The sequence below is a fragment of the Gastrolobium bilobum genome, unplaced genomic scaffold (genome assembly GCF_033153095.1).
Source record: "Gastrolobium bilobum isolate Gb01-03AN ecotype WA unplaced genomic scaffold, APGP_CSIRO_Gbil_v1 utg7742, whole genome shotgun sequence".
Taxonomy (NCBI): domain Eukaryota; kingdom Viridiplantae; phylum Streptophyta; class Magnoliopsida; order Fabales; family Fabaceae; genus Gastrolobium; species Gastrolobium bilobum.
Window position 1 is genome coordinate 187122 of NW_026896962.1, and position 22384 is coordinate 209505.

A 22384-nucleotide genomic window follows, 5' to 3' on the forward strand; every position below is an offset into this window, starting at 1 on the left:
CTAGTTTAAAAAATCTTCCACTATAAATAATTGGAATAAAAATGATTCAAATTTCTCTAGTCATACTAGTTACATTCAAAACTTCACCAATAATTATGCTTAGTTAAGTTCTCTTGAGAGGATTCTCTTTCAAACTATGCTTAGTAAAGCTCTAAAAAATGACTAACTTATTACAAAGGTTTCGTCGTGTTTATAGAGTTGAGTAGAAGATTCTGCATCTTCTTTTAGAATCTTTTAACAATAATTAGATAAGTAACATTCATTGAGGTGGTTGAGCAGACATTGAGCCATACACTCATAAATGAAATATATGCTTAACCACAAGCATTAAACGAAGTAACACACCCAACGATATTATCAATGAAACAGAGAGAAAAGCAAAATGCTAAACGTATTAACATTAACATCTACGAAGTTGGCTTTTAAAAATTGTAAACTAGCAATGGAATGGTTATTTATCATTTAATCACCAAGGAGAGTGTGCAAAATTATGTTGTTGAAGCACACTCTCTAACTAAATAAAATATGGATACTAAATTTTATTTATCTGCCCGTGCAACCCTGAGGTTTAGTATAGTATAATAAAGCACAGAACATTCTTATATGCTCCCAAACCTTCTTTTTATATTAAGGGAGGGACCTATCCCATTAACAAGAAATTTTATTAATTCTTTTATCTATAACAGAAGTTCAAAATTAATCCCAAACAAAATTACAAATGCTAAATTACAATCTCTGCTTTTTTTTCTTTTTTTTTCTTTCTTTCTTCTCGTGGACTTCAGGAAGATAGATACATGATACTACTTACTATGAAGAGAAATGTGCCTCAGATTTTGTCCTTAAAGCCAGAATTTCTTGTACACAATATTATGACTAATGCACTATCGCTGGCTTTGGTTCATTGCTTGGTCAGTTTCTTTGTCACCTCGAAACTCACCATTTTCCTTAATGGGACTAATATGTTCCAATTGCTCATCTTCTTTAATGGGACTACAAAGACTCAGCTCCTCAGCTTTTGTTGCAGCAGCTGCTGTTTCCTCAAGAGCTTCAATCAAGCTTGAAAGACACTTTTCTGCATCATCCAATGGAGACTTTGGCATAAGGCTCTCAGCAACATCAGCTGGTGTGATCTTGATATCCTCTATTAGCCTCTGAATTGTGTCAAACATTGGATGAGTCTCAAGCTTCAAGTAGTTATTGGCAAGCACTTTAAACCCTTCAAAACTGCAATAGGACAATTCTATGTGCTTATCCATTCTACCCCTTCTGATAAGTGCTGGATCAAGCTTCTCCACATAATTAGTTGTGAACACAATCAACCTCTCACCTCCACAAGCAGACCATATCCCATCAATGAAATTCAACAGCCCTGAAAGTGTGACTTTGCTAACACTGCTTCCTTCTTCTTTGGCTTCTTTCCTTATAACTTCAGAGTTCACCTTGTCATTCTCATCATCTTGCAACTTGTCTGATTTCTTCTTCCTCTGACCTGTAAGATCAAGTGAGCAATCAATGTCCTCAATAACAATTATAGACTTACTCGTTGTCTCAATCAAAAGCTTCCTCAACTCAGTGTTGTCCTTCACTGCAGTTAGCTCCAAGTCATAAACATCATAGGCCAACAAATTAGCCATTGCTGCAATCATGGTTGACTTGCCAGTACCAGGAGGGCCATAAAGAAGATAACCCCTTTTCCATGCCTTACCAATCCTAGCATAAAAATCCTTACTCTTACTAAAAGTGACCAAATCCTCAATGATCTCCTTCTTCTTCTGAGGCTCCATAGCCATTGTTTCAAAAGTTGCAGGGTGTTCAAAAACAATGTGGCTCCACATAGTTTGTTTATAACTTGGCCACTTATAGCCAGGGCTATTAGTATACAACTTCCTCTGCCTGTTCCTCAAACGAATCTCCTTCCCTTCCCTCATCACATGCTCCAAATATGACTCAGTGATTAAGTCCCTATGTTTCTTATGAAAAGTTAGCTTGTAAAGCCTCTTCTCCTGTTCTTGATGATAATAAGACATGGACCTAGTTGGTGACATAACTTTGCTACAAACCCACCAAACTTTTGCACTTTTATACTCATCTGTTACTCTCTCATACTCATCCATAGTCAACACCAAGTTGCTACTATCCTTACCCATCTCAGCTTTGAGCCTCTTGGCGCTTTTTGATGTGTTGGCACTGAGGTATGCCTCAACAGCTGCATAAGCCTCACTTCTCTTGAGCCTATCTCCCAAGAACTCGTGGAAGGAGATTCGAATGTAAGGGGAGAAGTAACTCATGATCCTATGCATGTACTTCTCTAGGAAACGTCGAACCTCGTACGGACAGTACTGTTGTATGATCGCCCACACGAACATGAAGCTAGCTAAGGTTGACCCCATTGTTGTCCACATCTCAGTCATCTTGAGGGGCATCATTGTGTGTGTTTGTGTGTGTGTGTGTGTGCACCTTCTCTTGGGGTTGATGAACTCTCTTTTTGTGTAGAAACCTTTCTCTCCTCTTAACCTCTGCGTGTGAGTGAGTTAAATTAATGTATCAAAAAGTCAGGGGCAAAGAAAAAAAAAAAAGCAGAGAAAGTGGGTGGAGATGAGAATGAAAGGACCAGTGTTTATAAGCAAAATGAGTCAAATGACACTACCAGCACCAGTGTGGAATATTTTTTTATGTTTGAAAAAAAGAGAAAAAGACAAGTAAGATAGAATATTAGGTTCCACTAAGTTCTTTGATTTGGTGGGACTATGTGGAGTGTGGTCCAACACTATGAAAAAAAAAAATATGCACTGATTCACTGTAATGTTGTGTCTTATTGGACATGGCAACGAAAGAAAAACTCTGAAACTGAGCAAACACCAAAACAAAAACAAATGTGGCCCCCTATCTATGAAGGTTTTATGCGCATGGCAAGGGAAACTCTTTGTGTATTGAAGTTGGTACTTGGCTGTCAATGGAGATGATGGGATCTCAACATAACAACACATAATGGGGTCCTCCTCATGCTCACAATATTTAATTTCAATGTACTTGTGTGTCTACTTCTCATTGTTTGATATTGGTCTTGTCATTTTCCACAACTTGTTGAAACATAATAACTCAAAGACAAGAATAATTCATGGTGATAAAGTTACACCATTAATGTCTTCCAATTTAGATCCATGTTAGATGTTTTATTCTTATCCAGTGTTTGCAATCTTCCACTAAGCGTTATTATAAAATTAAATTCAATGTTAAACTGGGGTCTAAAATGTGTTTCGGATTCTTCCCTTATTTATAATGATGCAAAGAACCCTGAGGTCATCAAATTAATGCCACCCCGATACTAGTTACAAAGTTAATTCTCGAAAATTCACATTTATGGAACTAAAATTCATATATGTTTACTAATAACAATTGCTTCAAAGTAATAAAGAGCTCGTACCTTTTAATCAGAAGTCTCGAGTTAAAGATCTTGAGTTCGAGTATGAAAATGAAAAAAATTATCTTGAAAGAGCCACCTTCTGTAATAGGTTAGTAATTGTCGGAGTTAATCATAAAAAATGCGTGGAACAGTAAATTAAATATTGAATGTTTTAAAGAGCATGATTTTTTTGTTAAATACTCTCAACAACATTCTAATCTATCTAATGGTCAAGTCAATCTACTGTTCAAACCTTGATTAGTAATCTAAGAAAGAAAAACAGATAATGCAATGGTAATGTTCTTATGGCGGAAAAATCTGCCACTATCATTGACTCAGTGTAGAAAAGATATCTGAAAAGGGAAAAGGATTAAAGAGAATATTTATTTGACCACAAGAAGAAAAAGGATCGGAACATTGCTTAGTTTTTGTTATGTCCCAAAAATTGTTCAGTTCACACATGGCAGCAGAATCTTAGGCACCAAAATGCAACTTATCTTCCTAAAAGCACTTCACAACAATGCCATGTGATACCTGCTGTTACTTTTGAAATTTGAACAAGTTGTGTTTGTGTTCACACCAAGTATATTTTCAATTCTCCCGTAGTAATTAAGTATTCTTTAACCTAAAATAATAAGAGTGAGATTCATGCAAACATTAAGGGGAATTTAGGATAAAAGATGTTAAAGTGAATTATTATTATTTTAGTAAGTGATGTTCGGATGCCCATTATTGAAAATATTTTCGTTTGACACTGTCTGTTTTTTATTTTTCAGCCAATGATCTGATAGATAAATCTGTTAAGTGTTAACAGCAGAAGAGTTATGTTTCTAATTCAATTCACTAGCAACCATAATAGAACTCCATTTGATAAAGCATCCGAAGAACATACGTGGCCAGTGGGGATAAACCTCTTTGATGAGAACGGAAAATATTCTGGGATTAATGTTTTTAATTATTTTATATGAGATAATAAAAATTTGTCGGGTCCATGTGTGGCCATATAAAAAGAAGAGAGATAAAAATATAATATGAGTCTAACAAACTTTTATATATATATAAAAAATAAAATTATTTTCTAGAATAGCAGAAACATTAATCACAAATATTATTGATAAGGACACTTTTGAAAGTGGAATTCATTTTTTTTATTAAAACGAGTGTGTTAAAAAAATTTAGAAACTTTCTTATGTTATATATGCATGAATTCACAAATAATTCAAAACTATAAATATTAAGAGATACATGATAATAAAGCATTTTTTCAGCGAGCGGCAACTCTCTTCCGCTTGTTAAATTTTTTTTCTCTATGACTGACTGACTGACTAATTTTATTTCACATTTGAATTTCTTCACTTTTTTTTAAGAGTTGCGATTCACATAATTCGAGTTTATTACTTTTTGAAAATGTCAAATCTTTTTTTATAAAAATTTATAGATATTCTCATTCAATCTCTTCCGACTATTTAATTATTGAAGTACGGTACTCAAATCTTTAATCAAATATCTAATTATGCACCCATTATGCAATTCAATTAGATATCAATGCTAGTATTATATTGCCCAAACTAGCCCAGTAAATACTAAAAACACAATTCTCTTTATCATATAATGTGCTCATTATATAATTAATTTAATTGAAATATCCATGAATCTAATTAATTTAAAATATGAAATTATTGATTAGTATTATAGAAAAAATTAATTGATTAGTATTATGACATAGTAGTTAAAATCTTAATTTATCACTATAATTTTATGTTTTTACAAAAAAAAAAAAAAACTCATCAAAATATTTTTATCAATATTCCAAATAGTTTTATGTTCTTATGATTTTATTATCTACTTATAGAAAAATTTATAGAGCTTTATTAATGTTATGTTACATAACTTAGGTTTTGTTTTCAACATATACAACAAAAAGGAGAGAGAGAGGGAAATAATGAAAAATATATGAACTCCACTTTTTTAATGTGTGTAGGAAAATAAAGTTGTGTTATATTACACGAAAAACATAAAATCCAAATTTATAACACGCCCATAAAAAATAAACTTCACTAGCACCAATCTGTAACAGCAACTGTGCTACTGCTTTGGCAGTCCTCCACAGCAGGTAAAGGACCAAAACTCAAGTCATTATCACTCGCGTGGCAAACTCGAAAAAGACAAGGGTTTCACTATTGTTTTCAGAAGGTTGTCATATATATAACTTCTCCAAATCCTTTCAATTTTTTAATCTTTTAAATAAGTAAATAAAGTAGTAGGATTCATATTAGAAGAAGAAAACGAAAAATGATTGAAAAAAGACAATTTGGGAGAAAGTTCGATTGTACTTTTGCTTCTTTTTATTTTTTTTAATAAATCAAAAGTATTTTCACACAATTTCTTTTAGTCATACTATTCTTGGAATACAGCTCATAAGATTAATTTCTCTTGAAACAGAGAATGCATTGAACGATTATACTTGAAGTAAAGATTAAACTAATTTCCTTTAAAAATGGAGGCAATTTCTCTCTAACCTCTAAAGAATTTCAAACATTTATTTTGCCCAAAGTTTGAATCACTGATCAAAACAAACTCTTAGGCATTTTACTTCTTTTTAGTTTGCAAATATTGCAAACCAGTAATTCTCCAATTTGTTGGATAAAATAAAATTTTTTGTAAATTGTAATTAGAATAATTAAATCCATTCATTTACTATCACACGCTAATAATAATTGCTATTGTGGCAAGTTATGTACTTATGGCAATAAGACAAAAGAGAATAAATTGTGGAGCAATAATAGAAGCTTAAATGGAAATGTGAAGCGCCAGTGCACCACTGTTATCTATCTCTCTTTTATTGTATGCATATCACATGATTTTATATTTGTCCGTTCTCCCCTTTTTTCTCTCTTTAGATTTCCAAGTCTATTTGGATCACCATTGAACTTTCTTGATTCTTCAATAATTTTTTTCAAATAAATTTTCTCTTATACATGGAAGCTGGATCCATCATCAGAAGAAAGGAAATTGATGAAATAAGCTAATTGATGATTTGAATGTATCTAAGAATTATTATTTATATACCAATGTGAATTGATTATTTTCCATACATATAATACAAAGTAAATAAATCAATAATATATATATATATATATACATATACATATATACATATATATATATATATATATATATATATATATATATATATATATATATATATATATATATAACAGGAAAAAATGCACACTACAAATTATTAAAAAAAGAAAAATCAGTGAACTTCAACGAAAGGCCGGAATCAAATAAAGGCTTTCAAGATACATTTATAAAATTCAATGGATCTAAGTATACATTTATAATATTACATGTATGTCTTCTTTCTCTTAGTAATTAAATAGTTCTTATAACCTATGTAGTACCGATACGACACGTGACACGTGACACGACGCGACACTTCGACACGTCAATCCTAAAAAATTATGAATTTCGACACGTTGGGACACGTTTTAATATTAAATAATATTTTTAATTTATATAGTGTATATTTCATTTAATATTTAATAATTTAACAAAAAAATGAAACTAAATTAATAATTCTCATCAACACGTTATATAAAGATAGAAGCTTTAATAAAAAAAATAAGAACTGGGGTGAGAGAGAGATATAATATCAGATAGAGAGATCAAATCATATTAGAGAGAGATCAGAGACAAAGAGATACAACAAGAGCGTGATAGGAATTGACAGCAATGATGCTAAGATGATCTCTTATCTACTTATGGAGAAAAAAGACAAAAAAATAAAATTGATATGATCAGTGGAAGCTTTATTAATATATTTTAATTTAAAAAATAATAATTTTTTTTAAAAAAATAAAATAAAATTACGAAAATGTCATTTGATCGTGTCGGACACGGTCAAATTCGTGTGTCGGAATGGTCAACGTGTCGGAAAAAGTGACCGCGTGTCCGACACCGTGTCGGAGCGTGTCGCCGTGTCCGAGCGTGTCGAACACGACTCTCCCTATTTTTACAAGTGTTCATGCTTCCTTGCTTATAACTCTGGCAAATAAACCACTCAAAAACAAATTAAATAAAAACACAATGAAACTGTTAGGGGGGGAAAATGATGGTGGAAAGTTCTTTCTGGTGATTTAATCGATTGCCATGCAGGATGTCATATGTATAGTTTGGATAGATAGTAACATTCAGAGTTCCACTCTCTGGTGGCTTAAAGTTCAAAAAGGGATGGATACATTTGTAGCATATGGAAGAAGTGGAGCTTGATAGGGACCATTTATGCTTATGTATGCTGCAATGTTCTTTTCCTTTTGTAAAGCCATTTCTATGTAAATGGATTTTTTGGGATAACTGTACAAAATGCAGCATTAGCAACATGTGTGAAACAGACTTAAAAAGAGACACCATTGGATCAATACAAGGACAATTAGCACAATTCTGGGGCGGTCTATTTGTTATTTACCGTCTCTCTTTCTTTATAAATTTTATAATTATTTTATTATAATTAAATTAAAATCAAATCAACAGTTACAAAATAGTACAAAAGTCTTTAATTTAATTATAATCCGAGAATAACAAAATAATTGTATCTCTTAAACAATTTATGTCTTATTTTGGTGTCATTGAATAATATCATTAAAGCAACATATTTGTAGCCTAGGAAATGGATATATTTGCCTCTCACCCAATATTTCTCATATTACAAGGCCCATTCAATTTGTAGACAAAATTAATTATATTGATATAAATATTACACCAAATCTTAATCATTAGATGCAAATGAAATCTAAGATTAACATTGAATATAAGATTTCTTATTTTTATATTAGTGTAAGGTAATCATACTCCGTAGTGCGTAACTTGTAATATAGCAAATGGCGCGAATAATATGAGACATTTAATATGTAAGCGTGAATGTGTTGGGTTAAAAGGTAAGTTTATGAGAACTACTCTAATAATTTATTTACTGAAAAAGAAGAGAGGCATGCATTGCACGTGCATTAGTCACTTAACAAAGCAATTTTTTATATATAAATAACATAATTTTACGTGACATCTTGAAAGACGTCATATATAGCAAAACATAATTTTTAATATTTTGTAGGTATTAAAATGTTTAGAATACTTGGTTTTTTTTTACCTCCAAAATGGGCTAACCGACTACAGAAAGTAAAGAGAAAAACAAACCTATTATTAAAAAAGAAAAAAAAAATAGAGAAAGAAAGAAACAGAGGATTAAAGTTCATGAGAATTTGTGGGAACAAGTTTTGTTTTTTTTAAAAGACTTGTTCTAGGTGTCTCATTCCAATTCGGTGAAGCGTGTGTGGGTGTGGGAAAATTCCTTTTGTTAATTGATTAAGAATAATATATGCGAAAAAGAGTTTAATGTTATTTTAGATATTTTTATATGATATTTATCGAAATGACATAATTTTGAGGTTAAAATATTAGAAAATTAAATTGATAAAAATTAATATAACTCTGAAATATATTAAAATTACAAATATATTATAGTTTTCACCTCAAAACTATATTATTTGAATGAACATTAAACAAAGTTGTCTAAAGTAACTTTAGAAAAAATAAATTTTACATTATTTGTCACTTACCTACAACTGTAACAATGAGGCTATTTGACCATTTTGCCCCTCATTAATTAATTAATAACTATTTTGCTCCTGATTCGAAACTATCTATCAATCTGCCCCTCTTTAATCGACTACTTTGCATGTTTAATCGACTAAATGGTTGTTGGGAGATTTAATCGACTAAATCTCCCTACTTAATCGATTAAAATCATACTGACTTATTTTATTTTTTGTCAAATATGGAGATTTAGTCGACTAAATAGGGAGATTTAGTCGACTAAATCTCCCAACAGCCTTTTTTGTCTGTTTTGGCCATTTAGTCGATTAAAAATGCAAGGTAGTCGATTAAAGAGGAGCAGATTGATAAATAGTTTCGAATCAGGGGCAAAATGATTATTAATTAATTAATAAGGGACAAAAGGGTGAAAAAGTCGTAACAATGGATAGGTTGAATTTATGAAATGAAGAACTTCAAAAAAAGGTGAAATAAAATCATACCACATGTTATAATCTAAGTGAAACTGACATCATATCAGGGCTTCTTATTCTATAACACCAAAGAACTTTTTTACTCGGATCTTGAGATTTTTTTAATATACTCTAGGAGTATAAAAAAAATTTGCTCCTTTTTCTTTTTTGGTAAATAAAATTACTTTTATACTCCTCTCTTTTCTTATATTTCCTTACTTATCCCCTTTTATTTTTCATTTTTGGAACGGGCCATCCTGCTCCCGAACCATAGTAGAAGCGCTCTAGATCTTGACCTAGAAAATACAATTATTGACCTAAGTGCGGGGGCTTAGTTGGTAGCATGGGGATTGAGTGGTGGGAAATGATCTCAGTTCGAATCCCACCAACACCATCTGGGGAGGGGCATAAGTACCGTAATCCTTGGATTCGCACCCGAATTCTGGATTAGTCTCATAGACGGCTCAAAGAGTCGAACTCGTGGGGATACCAGAGGTTCTGATTCGCCTCAAAGAAGTAATTATGATCAGTTACCAAAAAAAAAGAAAATACAATTATTGGGAAAGTGGTGGGAAATTGAATTTGGTATGAAAAGTTTAAAAAAAGTTGTTTGATAGGCTTCAATATTATCGAAAAAATTGAGTTAGATTTCCTGAGTTTATAGGACATGTTTGGTGCATAGTATAAGATAAGGTCTGATAGTATAAGACCTGATAGTATAAGGCCTGATTGTAGAAGTCCTGATTGAATTTTAATACTATCCAGCATTTGGCACAGTATTGTATAAAATAATATATTGTATAAAATAATATCATATAGTATTTGGTGATGCACCGTAAGTATAATACTATATAGGATAACAATAAATATTTTTAATAAAAGTATCTTTTAATAAAGAATTTATATAATTCTTTAAAAAATGTCATATGATATTAATTTTTATAAAAATTTATTGATCAGTGTGTCCAAAACATATATTAATTTTTATAAAAATAAAAATATTCAATATTTTAAAAATTAATATATTGAAAAATTAATCTTTATTTTATTATATTAATATTAAAATAATATATTAATTTTTGAGAATTACACTGGTCAACGATGTTAATACACCAACCTCTTATCAGGCTTTATCCCTCCCCTTATGCCGGATTAAGTTATACATCGTTTTGATGTATTAAGGAATCCTGCTGTATAAGCTTATACTATACGATGGTCACACCAAATAACTAAAAATGTCATAACGTATAGTATAGTATAAGCTTATATATCAGGCCTTATATGTCACACCAAACAGACCCTATATTTGATTGAAGATAAAATATTGATGTGAAAATGAATATAAATTACGAAAGTAACTTTTTTAACTTTTGAATATGAAATAAAAAATTAACCCTAAACTAAAATAGTCGTCAAAATCTGCTAACAACGTTCAAACGTGCAGGGTTTGGGGTACAGAACAAGATGGCCAACACACATGGCAAGCTTCAGGGCAGCTTGCCGCCATCATCAATCTTGGCAGAGTTTCATTACAAACAGATTAGTAGGGTTAGAGGTTTAGATCCTTGCAAGTGGAACATAGAAGTAATTGTCAACTTTATTTTTGTATTATGCAATACATTTATATTTTATGATTGCAAGTTGTTTGGATATGACGAAGTTGTTTCGTGAGTGATTTACATAAGAACGACACCTTCAATTACTTCTCTTTGAATTGTGATTACTTCTTTTTATTTTCATGATTATGGCCATTATATAGAAAAATGTGGGAGTGCCAAACATGTTTGATCCAACAAAGAGTGGAAAATAACAAAACTGTACTTGAAAAGTAAACGGGATATTGCATCCAATTTTAAGATATTGTTAAATGACATGATTCATAAGGGAATGAATGATACGATGGTGATGGATCTATACTAGCTAATATCAGTCTTTAATTTTGTTTTCATCGTTGCATCTCAATGGTTTCATTGCACATGACTTCCTAACCTGCACCAAGGTATCTATTTCATCCAATAAAGAACGAAAATATATGACTCTGTTTCAAACCCAACCGTAACTTTTCCCATGCATTTTGGTTGATTTCCTTTGTGATAGCTTATAGTAATTGCAACAAATTAGTCAAATATCACACATCACTAAATTGGAATCAAACTATTTACCTGTAACAAGGGTCCACTAATACCACCCCAATACAATAAACATGACCTCCATCATTGATGTAGGCGCTTTGAGCATATTCAGGATCCAAACGACCTACACACAGCAGCAATATAAATTTGTTAGCAATTTCATATGGCATACACAATTTTGACATTTAAACTAATTCAGGATCAATACAAAACATACCCAAATGTTGCAATTACTCTACTTTCCACACCAGTGTCTCCACCAGGCTTCCAACATGCGAATCCAAAATCACCAACCTTGCATAATTGAACACGATTCTAAAGAGTAAGCAAATGTTAAAGAGTCCACAATTATTTTTATGATTGACAAAAAAAAAAAAAATTACTAAATACAGATGAATATCTAAAGAAACCAACACAAAAATCAAAGCACACACAGTGAATTATAAGCACATATCAACAACAAATTACTAAACAGTAAATGTAAACCATTAAGTATCATAGTTACAATACCATGCATCTTGCATATTCATTGAAAAGAAAAAGAGGGGACTATTACTGCAATAATAGAACCCACTTCCCTTGTGTGCTCTTGACTTGTGCAGCCACTGCTCCACCACGCACTTTCTTGGCATGAACATTGCATACATAAAGGCTACTAACCTTATTTGGATCATAGACATCATAGAGCCAAAGGAACATCTGAGAGGACGAATTTGTTAGATCACTCTTCTGCTATGAAATTGTTCATGGGGGTAGTTATTAATACCATTCGCACAGTCAATATTTTATTTCCAATATATAGTCTCACACTGTTTCACGGAATTTTTTAATATGCTTCGGGACCACCGTGGTCCTTCCACTCAAAAATTGACACTTGTATTAAATTTATTTATTTTCTTTTCTCTTTCCTCAACTTTTTCTTTCTTTCTTTTACCTCAGTCTCACCTAATTTTTTTAGGTCCAGGCCCACAGTAAGTTTGCTCTTGTTTCACATCAAAGCTTTGTATTGAGTAATTAACTAAGTGGCAAGTAGACTTATAATGTAGAAACAAATATAAGTACAGAATTTAAAAATTAAACCATCACAATGCCTTTATTTAGGAATAGCTTACCATGCGTTAAGACTAATGAAAAAAATAATCTTTAATTTACCAACAAAAAAACAAAAATTATTTATGGTTGAATAATGTGGAAAAATATAAATCAAAGTCCACTGACTCATCTTTTAACTATGGGCACTGAACAGTGAACAACATATGTTATGTGCTTCCTGCTGAAAATTTTCTATGTTGGAGACGTAAAACTTCTGTGGAGGAAAGAGATGAGGAAAGACGGCAAAAAAATTAAAATAATGTATTTAAATTAAATAATTACGCATTTAATGTTGTTTCGTAAAAAATTACACATCTACTGCACAATGTGACACCAGTTTTGGGCGTCACATGTGACGCCCCATTGGGGCGTCTTATCCATGGGAGAGACGCCCCAATGGGGCGTCACATGTGACACCCAAAACTAGCATCACATGTGTGCTCTATATATTTCCTCACCTCCTCCATTCAATTCACACATCTTCTCTCACTCTTTATATCTCTCTTCTCCACCAACATTCCTTTATCTTTAATTTAGTATTTGAATTTTAGTTGTAATTTTATTTAAAAATGAGCTCAATTCCTGATTCTGTTCGTGTTGTGTTATATTACAATGGTAGGAAGGTAGAAGGTCGACGAGGTGTCATATTCGAAGGTGAAAAAAGGCCGACACGTATCCAACGCAACACAACCATTGGCGAACTGCATCAAAGAATTCGGCAGAAGTTAAGTCTTCAAGACAACCAATGTATCACTGAGATCACGACAAGGGTGTGACAAGGTGATAAATACATTAGTTTGAAAGTGCTTGACGATGAAGACTTGGAGATGACAATGGAAGAATTTTGCAACCAGTCAAGGACAGATTTTCTAGAGTTGTATGTCGACATCGTCGCAACAGAGAATACTCCCATACCGGTGAGGTCAGTTTATTTAAATTATCCCCGTCTTCCACCTTTTCCTGCCGCTCATGCGTCTCCAGTTGGTAACTTTTCTGAGGGAGATGAAAATGATCCGACTTGGGAAATGCACGACGAAGATGACGATGATGACGATGAAAATATGGCAATGGAAGAACATCTTCTGGCGGAGGATGCTAGTGCTTCAGAAGGAGATGAATCTCGTGAGATGGGTGCGTCTGAAATTCCAATATTCCATCAACCAGTCGTCGCGCAAATGCCGCAGTTGAATGACGTTGTGTCTGCTCCGTTTGGTATTCCACAAGAAGGTAGTCACGTCGTTGCTGCTGCGTTAAGTGTTAGGCAGAGTGCGTTCACTTACGTTGACGATGTCTTCTTGATAACTAACTTGGTCGAGGCTTATTCTTTTCCGTGGGAGCCAATCGGAAACGAGGAAGCAATACCTGAAATTAGTGGTGCAAAGATTATTCTTGATTCTACTATGTTGCGTGCAAAAGGTCGTCCAAAGTCAACTCGCATCCGCAACGAGATGGATGAAGTTGAGACAAGCCAGAGCCGTATCAAAATTGCTAGCAACGGGACAAGTCGGCAACCAAAATTGCTACCTCCAGACTTGTCCGCCAGCAACCAAGTCCCCAACATCCGGGCAATGTGGGCTTTTGTGAAGTAGATCTCGGCAACATGATTCCCTTCATGATCAGTCCACCGGGTATAATGTCGATCCAAGAATGAGATGCGGAGGTCGCCAGAATGATGGAACTCACCGGCCTCTGGAACATGTCCAAAAACAGCAGCACAAGCAGCGTGCCAATCCTCAGAGGTCGATCTGATGACGACAGTACCGTCGGTCGGCAAGACCAAGATGCCTGCCACATCTTGTAAGGTGATCGTCATCTCACCTTGGGTCATGTGAAAGGTATGTGTCTCTGGTCTCCACCTCTCGACCAGAGCACTAATTAAAAATGTATCTATCTGTGATAAATTACACAGTTATCACGTGTTAACGAATTTTATTAAATAATTACATAAATAAAAAACGACATAAATAACATACCTGGATATGTTGCATCCTGGCAACATGTATGAAACCCGCCTGTCTGATGTACTCTTCCACAACCTGTGGAATAGCACCGGTAGGTGGGCCCCCTTGTGGCTTCCCACACCTAGTCTTAATCTTTCTTACATGCTCAGTATTCCACACTCGCTGTGAAATATGACCTTTCTGCGTCCTCTGACGAAGGACCTCCCACCTGTAGGGTCCAGGTATGATCCACATGCTGGGATCGGTGGGCTCTACATCCGAATCAGATCCCGAAGAAGATGATGACTCAGCCATTATCCTCAACTAACTACAAAGTTATGCACTCCCGCATTAATAACATCATACATACGAAATTTACAAAGTCTCTAATATTATTTATAAATCACTAATTAATATGCTAAACCCTAATACATAATTAAAAATCGGTAATAATAATAACTACGTAATAATAATATTACTATATCATTACAACATTCATAGCATGACACAAAATTTCTAAGTGACTATCCTAATGTTCCAAGTCTCTAATATACAATCAATCCTAACATGTATTACTAACTAGCACTGTAATTTAAATGTATACATATGAGGTATTATGACCTTACCTACGTTAGCAGAGCTTCGCTACGAACCGCGGTTAGAGAGAGGTTAGAGAGAGGTTGGAGAGAGGTTACAAAGGTAAATGAGTAAGGAGTGAAAAAAGAAAAATGGGGTATATATAGGTTGCACATGAGACGCCCTCTTTGGGCGTCACATGGGCGTCTCATTGTGCAACAGATATGTAATTTTTAACAAAACAGCATTAAATGCGTAATTATTTTAATTAATTACATTATTTTAATTTTTTTGCCGAGGAAAGACACTTTCAAAAGTAGACGAGGGTTATTTTCGTCAGCAAATTCGTGCTCATTTTTTTCTTTTCCCGGTAAACCCAAAATATCATCATCGTTGTGGTTTTCTGGAACAATGCTAAACATGAAATTTTGCACACAAATCACAATGGCTGGGCAAACGATTTTCCTAGTTAAATTTTTTTTAGTCTTGTACCAAACATAGTCAAGTTGAAAAACCAAGAAAGTTGCCTCGATATCTATACCAAACACCCCTAATAGATTAAAGTATAATTTAAATCACACTCAACTCTTAGCCCCTCACTCGACCAAAACATAAACACTCTTATCTATCAAGATATTATTTTTCAGTAGATATAATAAATAAAAAATATATGATATTTGTTCCATTCTATAGCAAAAGATTGGTTTCTGTCACTATTTGAGGCCGCTACAATTTCAAAGCCTACTAATACCCTCAAATTAATAATCTTCTTTGAATTTATTTTTTCACATTTAAATTTTATATTTCTTCTCAAATGTTAATTAATATACTCTTATATATTAAATTAGAAAACACTATCTTAATTCTTAACAATGAACTAATTTTTAGTCTACTCTCCTTTAAAAAATATTACATATCATTCTTAGCCTCTTTTCTTTTTAATTTAAAATTCCAATTAATTTGCATATCTTCTGTACAATTTTAATTTTTCCTCTTTCAATGTATATATAGTTTTGAAATTCTACTTAAATTAATTATACATGCGTCTTTTTAATTTCTAATTTTAAAATTTTACATTAATTTAAAATACCCGTCATACTTGCTAGTATAAACTAATTTGCAGAAGCTGTATATTTAAAATATGTTCCCACTTCCCACTTCCCTGCTCACCATCCTGTTCATTTTTCAACCCCAAGCCGAAACGAAATAACCCTCCAAAAAGAAAATAGAAAAAATAATCAAGTAAGTTTAAATAATGAAATTCTGCTTACCAAAAAAAAAAATTAAATTCTCTTAGCAAAAGAATAAAATAAATAATGGGATTTAAAAGGCCATTTATACATGGATACGTTTAAACTATATCCAAGGTCCATCGTATATACACATATTCGAACCTAAGCTATGACTGCAAAACTTGTTTTCATGGCAACTTATACCTCATCATTATCTCATGTTGCAACACTGAGGCCTTGTTTCCCTCTCTAATTTATCCCACAGGCACATCATCTGCCTAGGTGATTGGTAATGAGCTGTGTAATAGTTTTCGATGCAACCAAACTGGCAGAACTTCAAGGTATGCAAATATTGTACTGGTTTCCTGCTGCTAAATTGCTCTACCCACATTCCCACACTTACATCTTCCATCTTAAACAACTGCATATAGAAGAAAACACCAACAACTTCAGCCACACACCATCATGGAGATACTATGATCCATAACATGAAAACAGAGAAATTTGCAGTATATATATGACTACACTAACTAACCCTTAAGTTATGCATCTCAAATTCAGATACAATGTAGCGTGCAATGTCAGAAGATAAAATATAACCCGGTCCATTAGCATAGGGTGGATAATCCTCCTGTGGCCACTCCTGAAAACAGAAGACAAGCAAAAAAATCAATATTTAAATACACCAAAATTATCATCAGCGATAAGTTAGATGTGACGACAGTAAGGAAGCAGAGGGCATTGTTAAATCAACATGTTCTACTTAATTGTGAAAATCAGCAACATGTTAATGATTACCTCGTATGTCACAGCCCATTTACCATGGCGCAAAGGTTTGTGGCGGTAATTTATGTTTCCAATATAGAAGCTTACAGAATTCAGAACGTTCCTTGCTGCATTTATAACAGCATCCACCCGGACAAAAGTGTCATCATCACCCTTCATGATATACTCGGCAGAAACTGTGCGAACCTGTGAACAATGCAGCACATCTTATATATCTGTGAATAAATTATTCCTTTTTCAAACTTATATTAAACAATCATCGACGTACCCCATATTCACATATGGCCACTGTTTTCAATACAACAAGATCATAGTTATCCATGTAAGGCACTATAACAATATCACCAAAAAATTCTGCTTCCTTCATCAATTCTACATTAACTTCTTTTCTCGGGTGCTGTAAAAATATTCAAATGTTAAGAATCCCCCTGTGAAATGAAATAACAATAAAAATAAAGAGCTTGTCAGCTTATCAACTTGTCAACATTACCAGTGCTACAAAGAAACGAGCCACCGCTATTGAAGATTTGATAAGGCTATGCTGCATCCATGACTTCCTTACAGCCATCCGCTCAGCAAAATGGTTTCCAGCTGAGAGGATGCCAATGAACAATTCCACGCCAGATTCAGGAAGTGTTGGGGCACACCATCTGGTTGAAAATTCAAGAAGCTGCTCAGGGGAAATACTTGGATGTGATGTTGGCAAAGAGGCGGCAAATATAGAGTGGACATCAATGTCCCCACTCAAAGTAAGTCCAGTGGCATCCTCAAGAGTAAAGCCCTGTTAAATTAAAAAGCCATATTAAGAAATCAGGCAAAGCTATCTTCAGGTTGACAAGTTCAACTTTTCAAGGACATTACTCACAGTGCGATAAGGAAAAGAGGTCACGTGCCTCCCATCAATATTAATATGATAGCCCTCCAATCCAGCACTAAGAGTAAGAACAAATAACTTGTTCTCTGAGAATGGGAATGGCCAGTCAACTGTTACTCTTTTTGTCCGGCCTATCAGTCTCTTCAACCACCATGCAGCCTTAGACTCCTCTGCATGCCTATCATCGCCCTCAATCCACTTCTCACACTTCACCAGCCCATCAACTATATTGAACATAAGCAATAGCTCAATTTGGTGCTCTCACAAACATAATGAACAAACAATAGATTGGAAAACTCAAATGAAGAATTGGAACTGAGAAGAAGAAAAAAAATACTCGAGAAACATTAATTGAATGTATCATACTTAAGAAAGACAAGTTAAAAACTTGGAACTGAGAAAAGAAACACAATATTTCAAGGTCACTAGTAAAGTATCTACATCCTACAATAGGTCCCCTACAGAAATTAGCAAACCATACATTCACCCCAAAGCAACCAGTTTGAGCTTTACTAAAACACATAATCACTTCGTGGAAGACAACAATAAACCTTTTTTTCATTGAAAGGGAATATATATTACAAAGGGATAAGACTCCTCGAAAGTGATCTTATGATTCTTATTTCTAAATTCAGCAAGTAAGAGTTTATCCACCATTTATTCAACCCATTATAATTTAAGGGTAGATATGTAATGCCCGGCCGCTTCAAGAATCAATGACTATCCCCACATACTAACACGAGACTTTTCAGTGTGTTTTTTCCTCACTTGCACACTTCCCGGGAAAACTTCCCAGGAGGTCACCCCTCCCAGAATTGCTCCAAGTCAAGCACGCTTAACAGTGGAGTTCTTCCGATCCGAGTTACCGAAAAGCAGTTGCATCTTGTTAGCATAGGTAGTACCAATTAATTCTTATAAGCTATCCCAAACTGTGCAGTCTTATACCTGCACAGCCATTGGAATCCCTCTCTTTCGGGTGTCGATTCGATTCATTCATGCATGTAACCCCCCGCTGGAAGCGAGCCGCTCCTTGTCCGTGCCTCTTTGCACCGGCGATCACTCCCCGCCCTCGTCAGCGCTCGGGATGTTACATGCCCACCAGCTTCCGTCTGGTTCGTCCTCGAACCACACCGTACTGGATGAGAGGCCCTGCTCTGATACCACTTGTAACGCCCGGCCGCTTCAAGAATCAATAACTATCCCTACATACTAACACGAGACTTTTCAGTGTGCTTTTTCCTCACTCGCACACTTCCCGGGAAAACTTCCCGGGAGGTCACCCATCCCAGAATTGCTCCAAGTCAAACACGCTTAACTGTGGAGTTCTTCCGATCCGGGCTACTGAAAAGCAGATGCATCTTGTTAGCATAGGTAGTACCAATTAATTCTTATAAGCTATCACAAACTGTGCAGTCTTATACCTGCACAGCCTTTGGAATCCCTCTCTCTCGGGTGTCGATTCGATTCATTCATACATGTATCCCTCCGCTGAAAGCCTGTCAGGAGCCGCTCCTTGTCCTTGTCCGTGCCTCTTTGCACTGGAGATCACTCCCCGCCCTCGTCAGCGCTCGGGATGTTACAAGATACATCCTTACTAGTTCAATTTAGAAACAAACTCACTTTAGAGGAGCTTTTTCCATAACAAAGCACAACTTATTCCTATAACCTCCTTCAGCCTGAGCTTACCATGCCATACCTCATACCAACATAATAACACATTAATCATGCATATGCAAGAAAGTCAACAGCATTTTTCATACACTACACCATATAATACCATTCTGTTAGAAACAATTTAAACCACAAATGCTGTAGCTTTTCATTTGAATTGGGCAAAGTGTCAGATTTTCTCACCAGTGTCTTCATCAGCCCTGGATTTCCAACCATTACAGCGCAACGAAGAACCCCAATGCATCCTGTAACATGTGTTAAGCTCAATCACAGGCTTCCCACTCCAATCACCCTTCAACCTCGGATTAAAATGCAAGATCCTAGGTGGTTCCTCCCTCTCCACCGTCTTCAACCCTTGCAACTCCATCATGAACTGAGACACCTTTCGTTGCGCCGCCAACGGTTTCCCAACGACCGTTATGTGGGACCCCAACGTGAGCCCACACGGAATCATCATAACACTCCCGCGGGCCAAAAACTCCGACCCGGATACCGAAACCGATCGCGGGCACGACCCGGATTGGTTTTCGGGCTTCTCGACGACGGTTCGCGGGTTCACCGATTTCAGCTCCTCCCAAACAGTCTTCCCTGCTCGGATTGCGGATTTATAGAGCTCCGAATCAAATACGGTGTCGCCGAAGATCAACCCGGAAACGTAACGGTGACTCGGTGGTTGCGCGTTGTGCGAAACTCGTTCGCGTTGCTCCGAGTTGTCCTCGTTGGCTTTTCTGGAGACGAAGGGGATTTCGAGCGTGAATAAGAGCGCGTACAAGAGCGCAATGGCGATGAGAATCTGAATGGATCGTTGCCTGCTCAATGACACGAAAGTATCAAACTTTCCTATTTTCCCTCTCTTCATCTCTGATTTCAGGCTTTGGGTTGGTGATAAGAGGGGTTTTGGGTTGATTTTCAGGTTGGTGATGTTGTTGTTAGCATTTTCCGGGAAAATGAGAGAAAATTCGGTTTCGTAATGGGAAGTGGTATATAAATGTGTGTGATGGTTTTGAAATTTTGGAAATGGAAATGATGGGAATGGAATTGACTTGGGTACACCCCATAAAGCATTAAACTTGGCAACGTCGTTGATGGTATCCTAATCATTAAGGATTCGTGATGCATAATCATAATCACAAAGAGAGAGGGAGAGGGAGAGGGATTGCATTTGCGCCCAAACCAACACACAATACAGTGATATGAACATGATACCTTGAATCCAAATTTTACTATTTTCGTGGCATATTTGGAGGTCACTTTCCATTCGGGTTGACACGGTTTAATTCAAAATGTAAAAATTGCGATATTACAATTATTAGGTCACGCGAGTTAATTATTAATGGGATAGGATATTGTGAGTTCTAAATCATCTTATTACTATATCTTAATTGTTGATTTTCGTCAATTATTTGGTAATAACATTATTATCAAATTTTAATTGACGAAAATCAACGATTAAGATATGGTAATAACATTATTTGGTAGTAACGATTTCTTATCCCATTATTTAATTATTCCTCCTTGAAACAAAAATTCTAATAACCTTAAAATTGTTATGAAAAAAGGTTTGGGAGAAGGGAATTCGTACAAGAGAATAGAAAACAAAAGTAAAGAAAAATTTAGAGAGTAATTCAAGGAAAGATGAGAGAGTATATTTACAAAAATGTCTAAGTTCATTAACATGATGAACAATCATAATTGAAGGGATAGATGCTAACGGTTTTCAAATTTTGAATTACCGTTTCAGAATACAAAAAGTTATCAGTCATCCATCAATATTTTGTAACACTTCCCTTAGATGAAGATGTACTTTGAATATGTCTCATTAAAATCTTGATAAAAAAAATCCAATGGAATAAGATCTTAACGAAGGAAAAGAGTATAATATTCGTAATTAATATACATTTTTTTGTTATACTGCCTCATTAAAAATCATTCCAAGAAAAATCTAATGGGATAAAACCTTGGTAAAGGAAAAAAAAGTGTGGTGCATATAACTCCCCCTTAACTGAGTCATATAGCTCCTCCTGAAGCTAATGAAGTGGAGCAACAATTACAATTTTTCATGATAGTTATTTCATGATCTTCTCCCAAAAGTCCATTGAATTGAATTGGTAACATTCATTTATAATACTTCTCATTAGACATCATTGCGCTAAATCATGCCTTGTTAAAACATTGCTAAATAACCCTACTAGGAAACAACTATTGAAGGAAAAAGAGTACATGATTTGTGCTACCAAAACATTGCATAAATTTCCTCGTTGAAAACCTTTGTCTAAGAAAAATTCTTTGGGGAAAAATTTGGTAAAGGAAAAAAAAAGTACAATAATAAACTTTCAAGGTTCATCCTTTAGGGATTTAATAAACCTTCAGGGCCTATCCTTCATGGATTCAATAAACCTTCAGGAATTTTCAAATAAATATCATCATCATGTGACCTTGCAGTCATAACGCCCATTAAATGCATCCTAGTTGCCATAATGGTCAAGTAACAGAACGTAATAAAATTTATTACGGGAGAATAAACATTATAATTGATGTAGGTCTCTGCAAAAATCCTTGTTCTTTATTATTTGCCTCATATCATAATATGAATGCTTCTAGCATTCTTATACT

At 34.5% G+C, this 22384-nt stretch overlaps 2 protein-coding genes across 2 annotated transcripts; both read right to left on the reverse strand.

Annotated features, from left to right (window-relative positions):
- Positions 1 to 881: 881 nt before the first annotated feature.
- Positions 882 to 2426, reverse strand: LOC133303015 (AAA-ATPase ASD, mitochondrial-like). The gene has a single exon (XM_061502844.1). It carries the CDS (start codon positions 2424 to 2426, stop codon positions 882 to 884), a length of 1545 nt encoding a protein of 514 aa, XP_061358828.1.
- A 14106-nt stretch (positions 2427 to 16532) lies between these two features.
- LOC133303034 (hydroxyproline O-galactosyltransferase GALT6-like) lies at positions 16533 to 20907 on the reverse strand. The gene is made up of 7 exons (XM_061502875.1): positions 19955 to 20907; positions 18092 to 18324; positions 17717 to 18007; positions 17495 to 17623; positions 17239 to 17412; positions 16976 to 17083; positions 16533 to 16861 (listed from the first exon to the last, which is right to left on the reverse strand). The coding sequence occupies exons 1-7, from the start codon at positions 20628 to 20630 to the stop codon at positions 16652 to 16654; spliced, it is 1821 nt and encodes a 606-aa protein (XP_061358859.1). The 5' UTR covers positions 20631 to 20907; the 3' UTR covers positions 16533 to 16651.
- Between the last annotated feature and the right edge of the window lie 1477 nt (positions 20908 to 22384).

Bases quoted from the DNA above. Each gene is read 5' to 3' on its own strand.
- LOC133303015 (XM_061502844.1), bottom strand. From the start codon at position 2,426: ATGATGCCCCTCAAGATGACTGAGATGTGGACAACAATGGGGTCAACC.
- LOC133303034 (XM_061502875.1), bottom strand. From the start codon at position 20,630: ATGAAGAGAGGGAAAATAGGAAAGTTTGATACTTTCGTGTCATTGAGC. The intron at 18,325-19,954 runs GTGAGAAAATCT...TGTTCAATATAG, and splicing joins CAGGGCTGATGAAGACACTG to TTGATGGGCTGGTGAAGTGT. The intron at 17,624-17,716 runs GTAATGTTGACA...ATATTTTTACAG, and splicing joins CTCGTTTCTTTGTAGCACTG to CACCCGAGAAAAGAAGTTAA.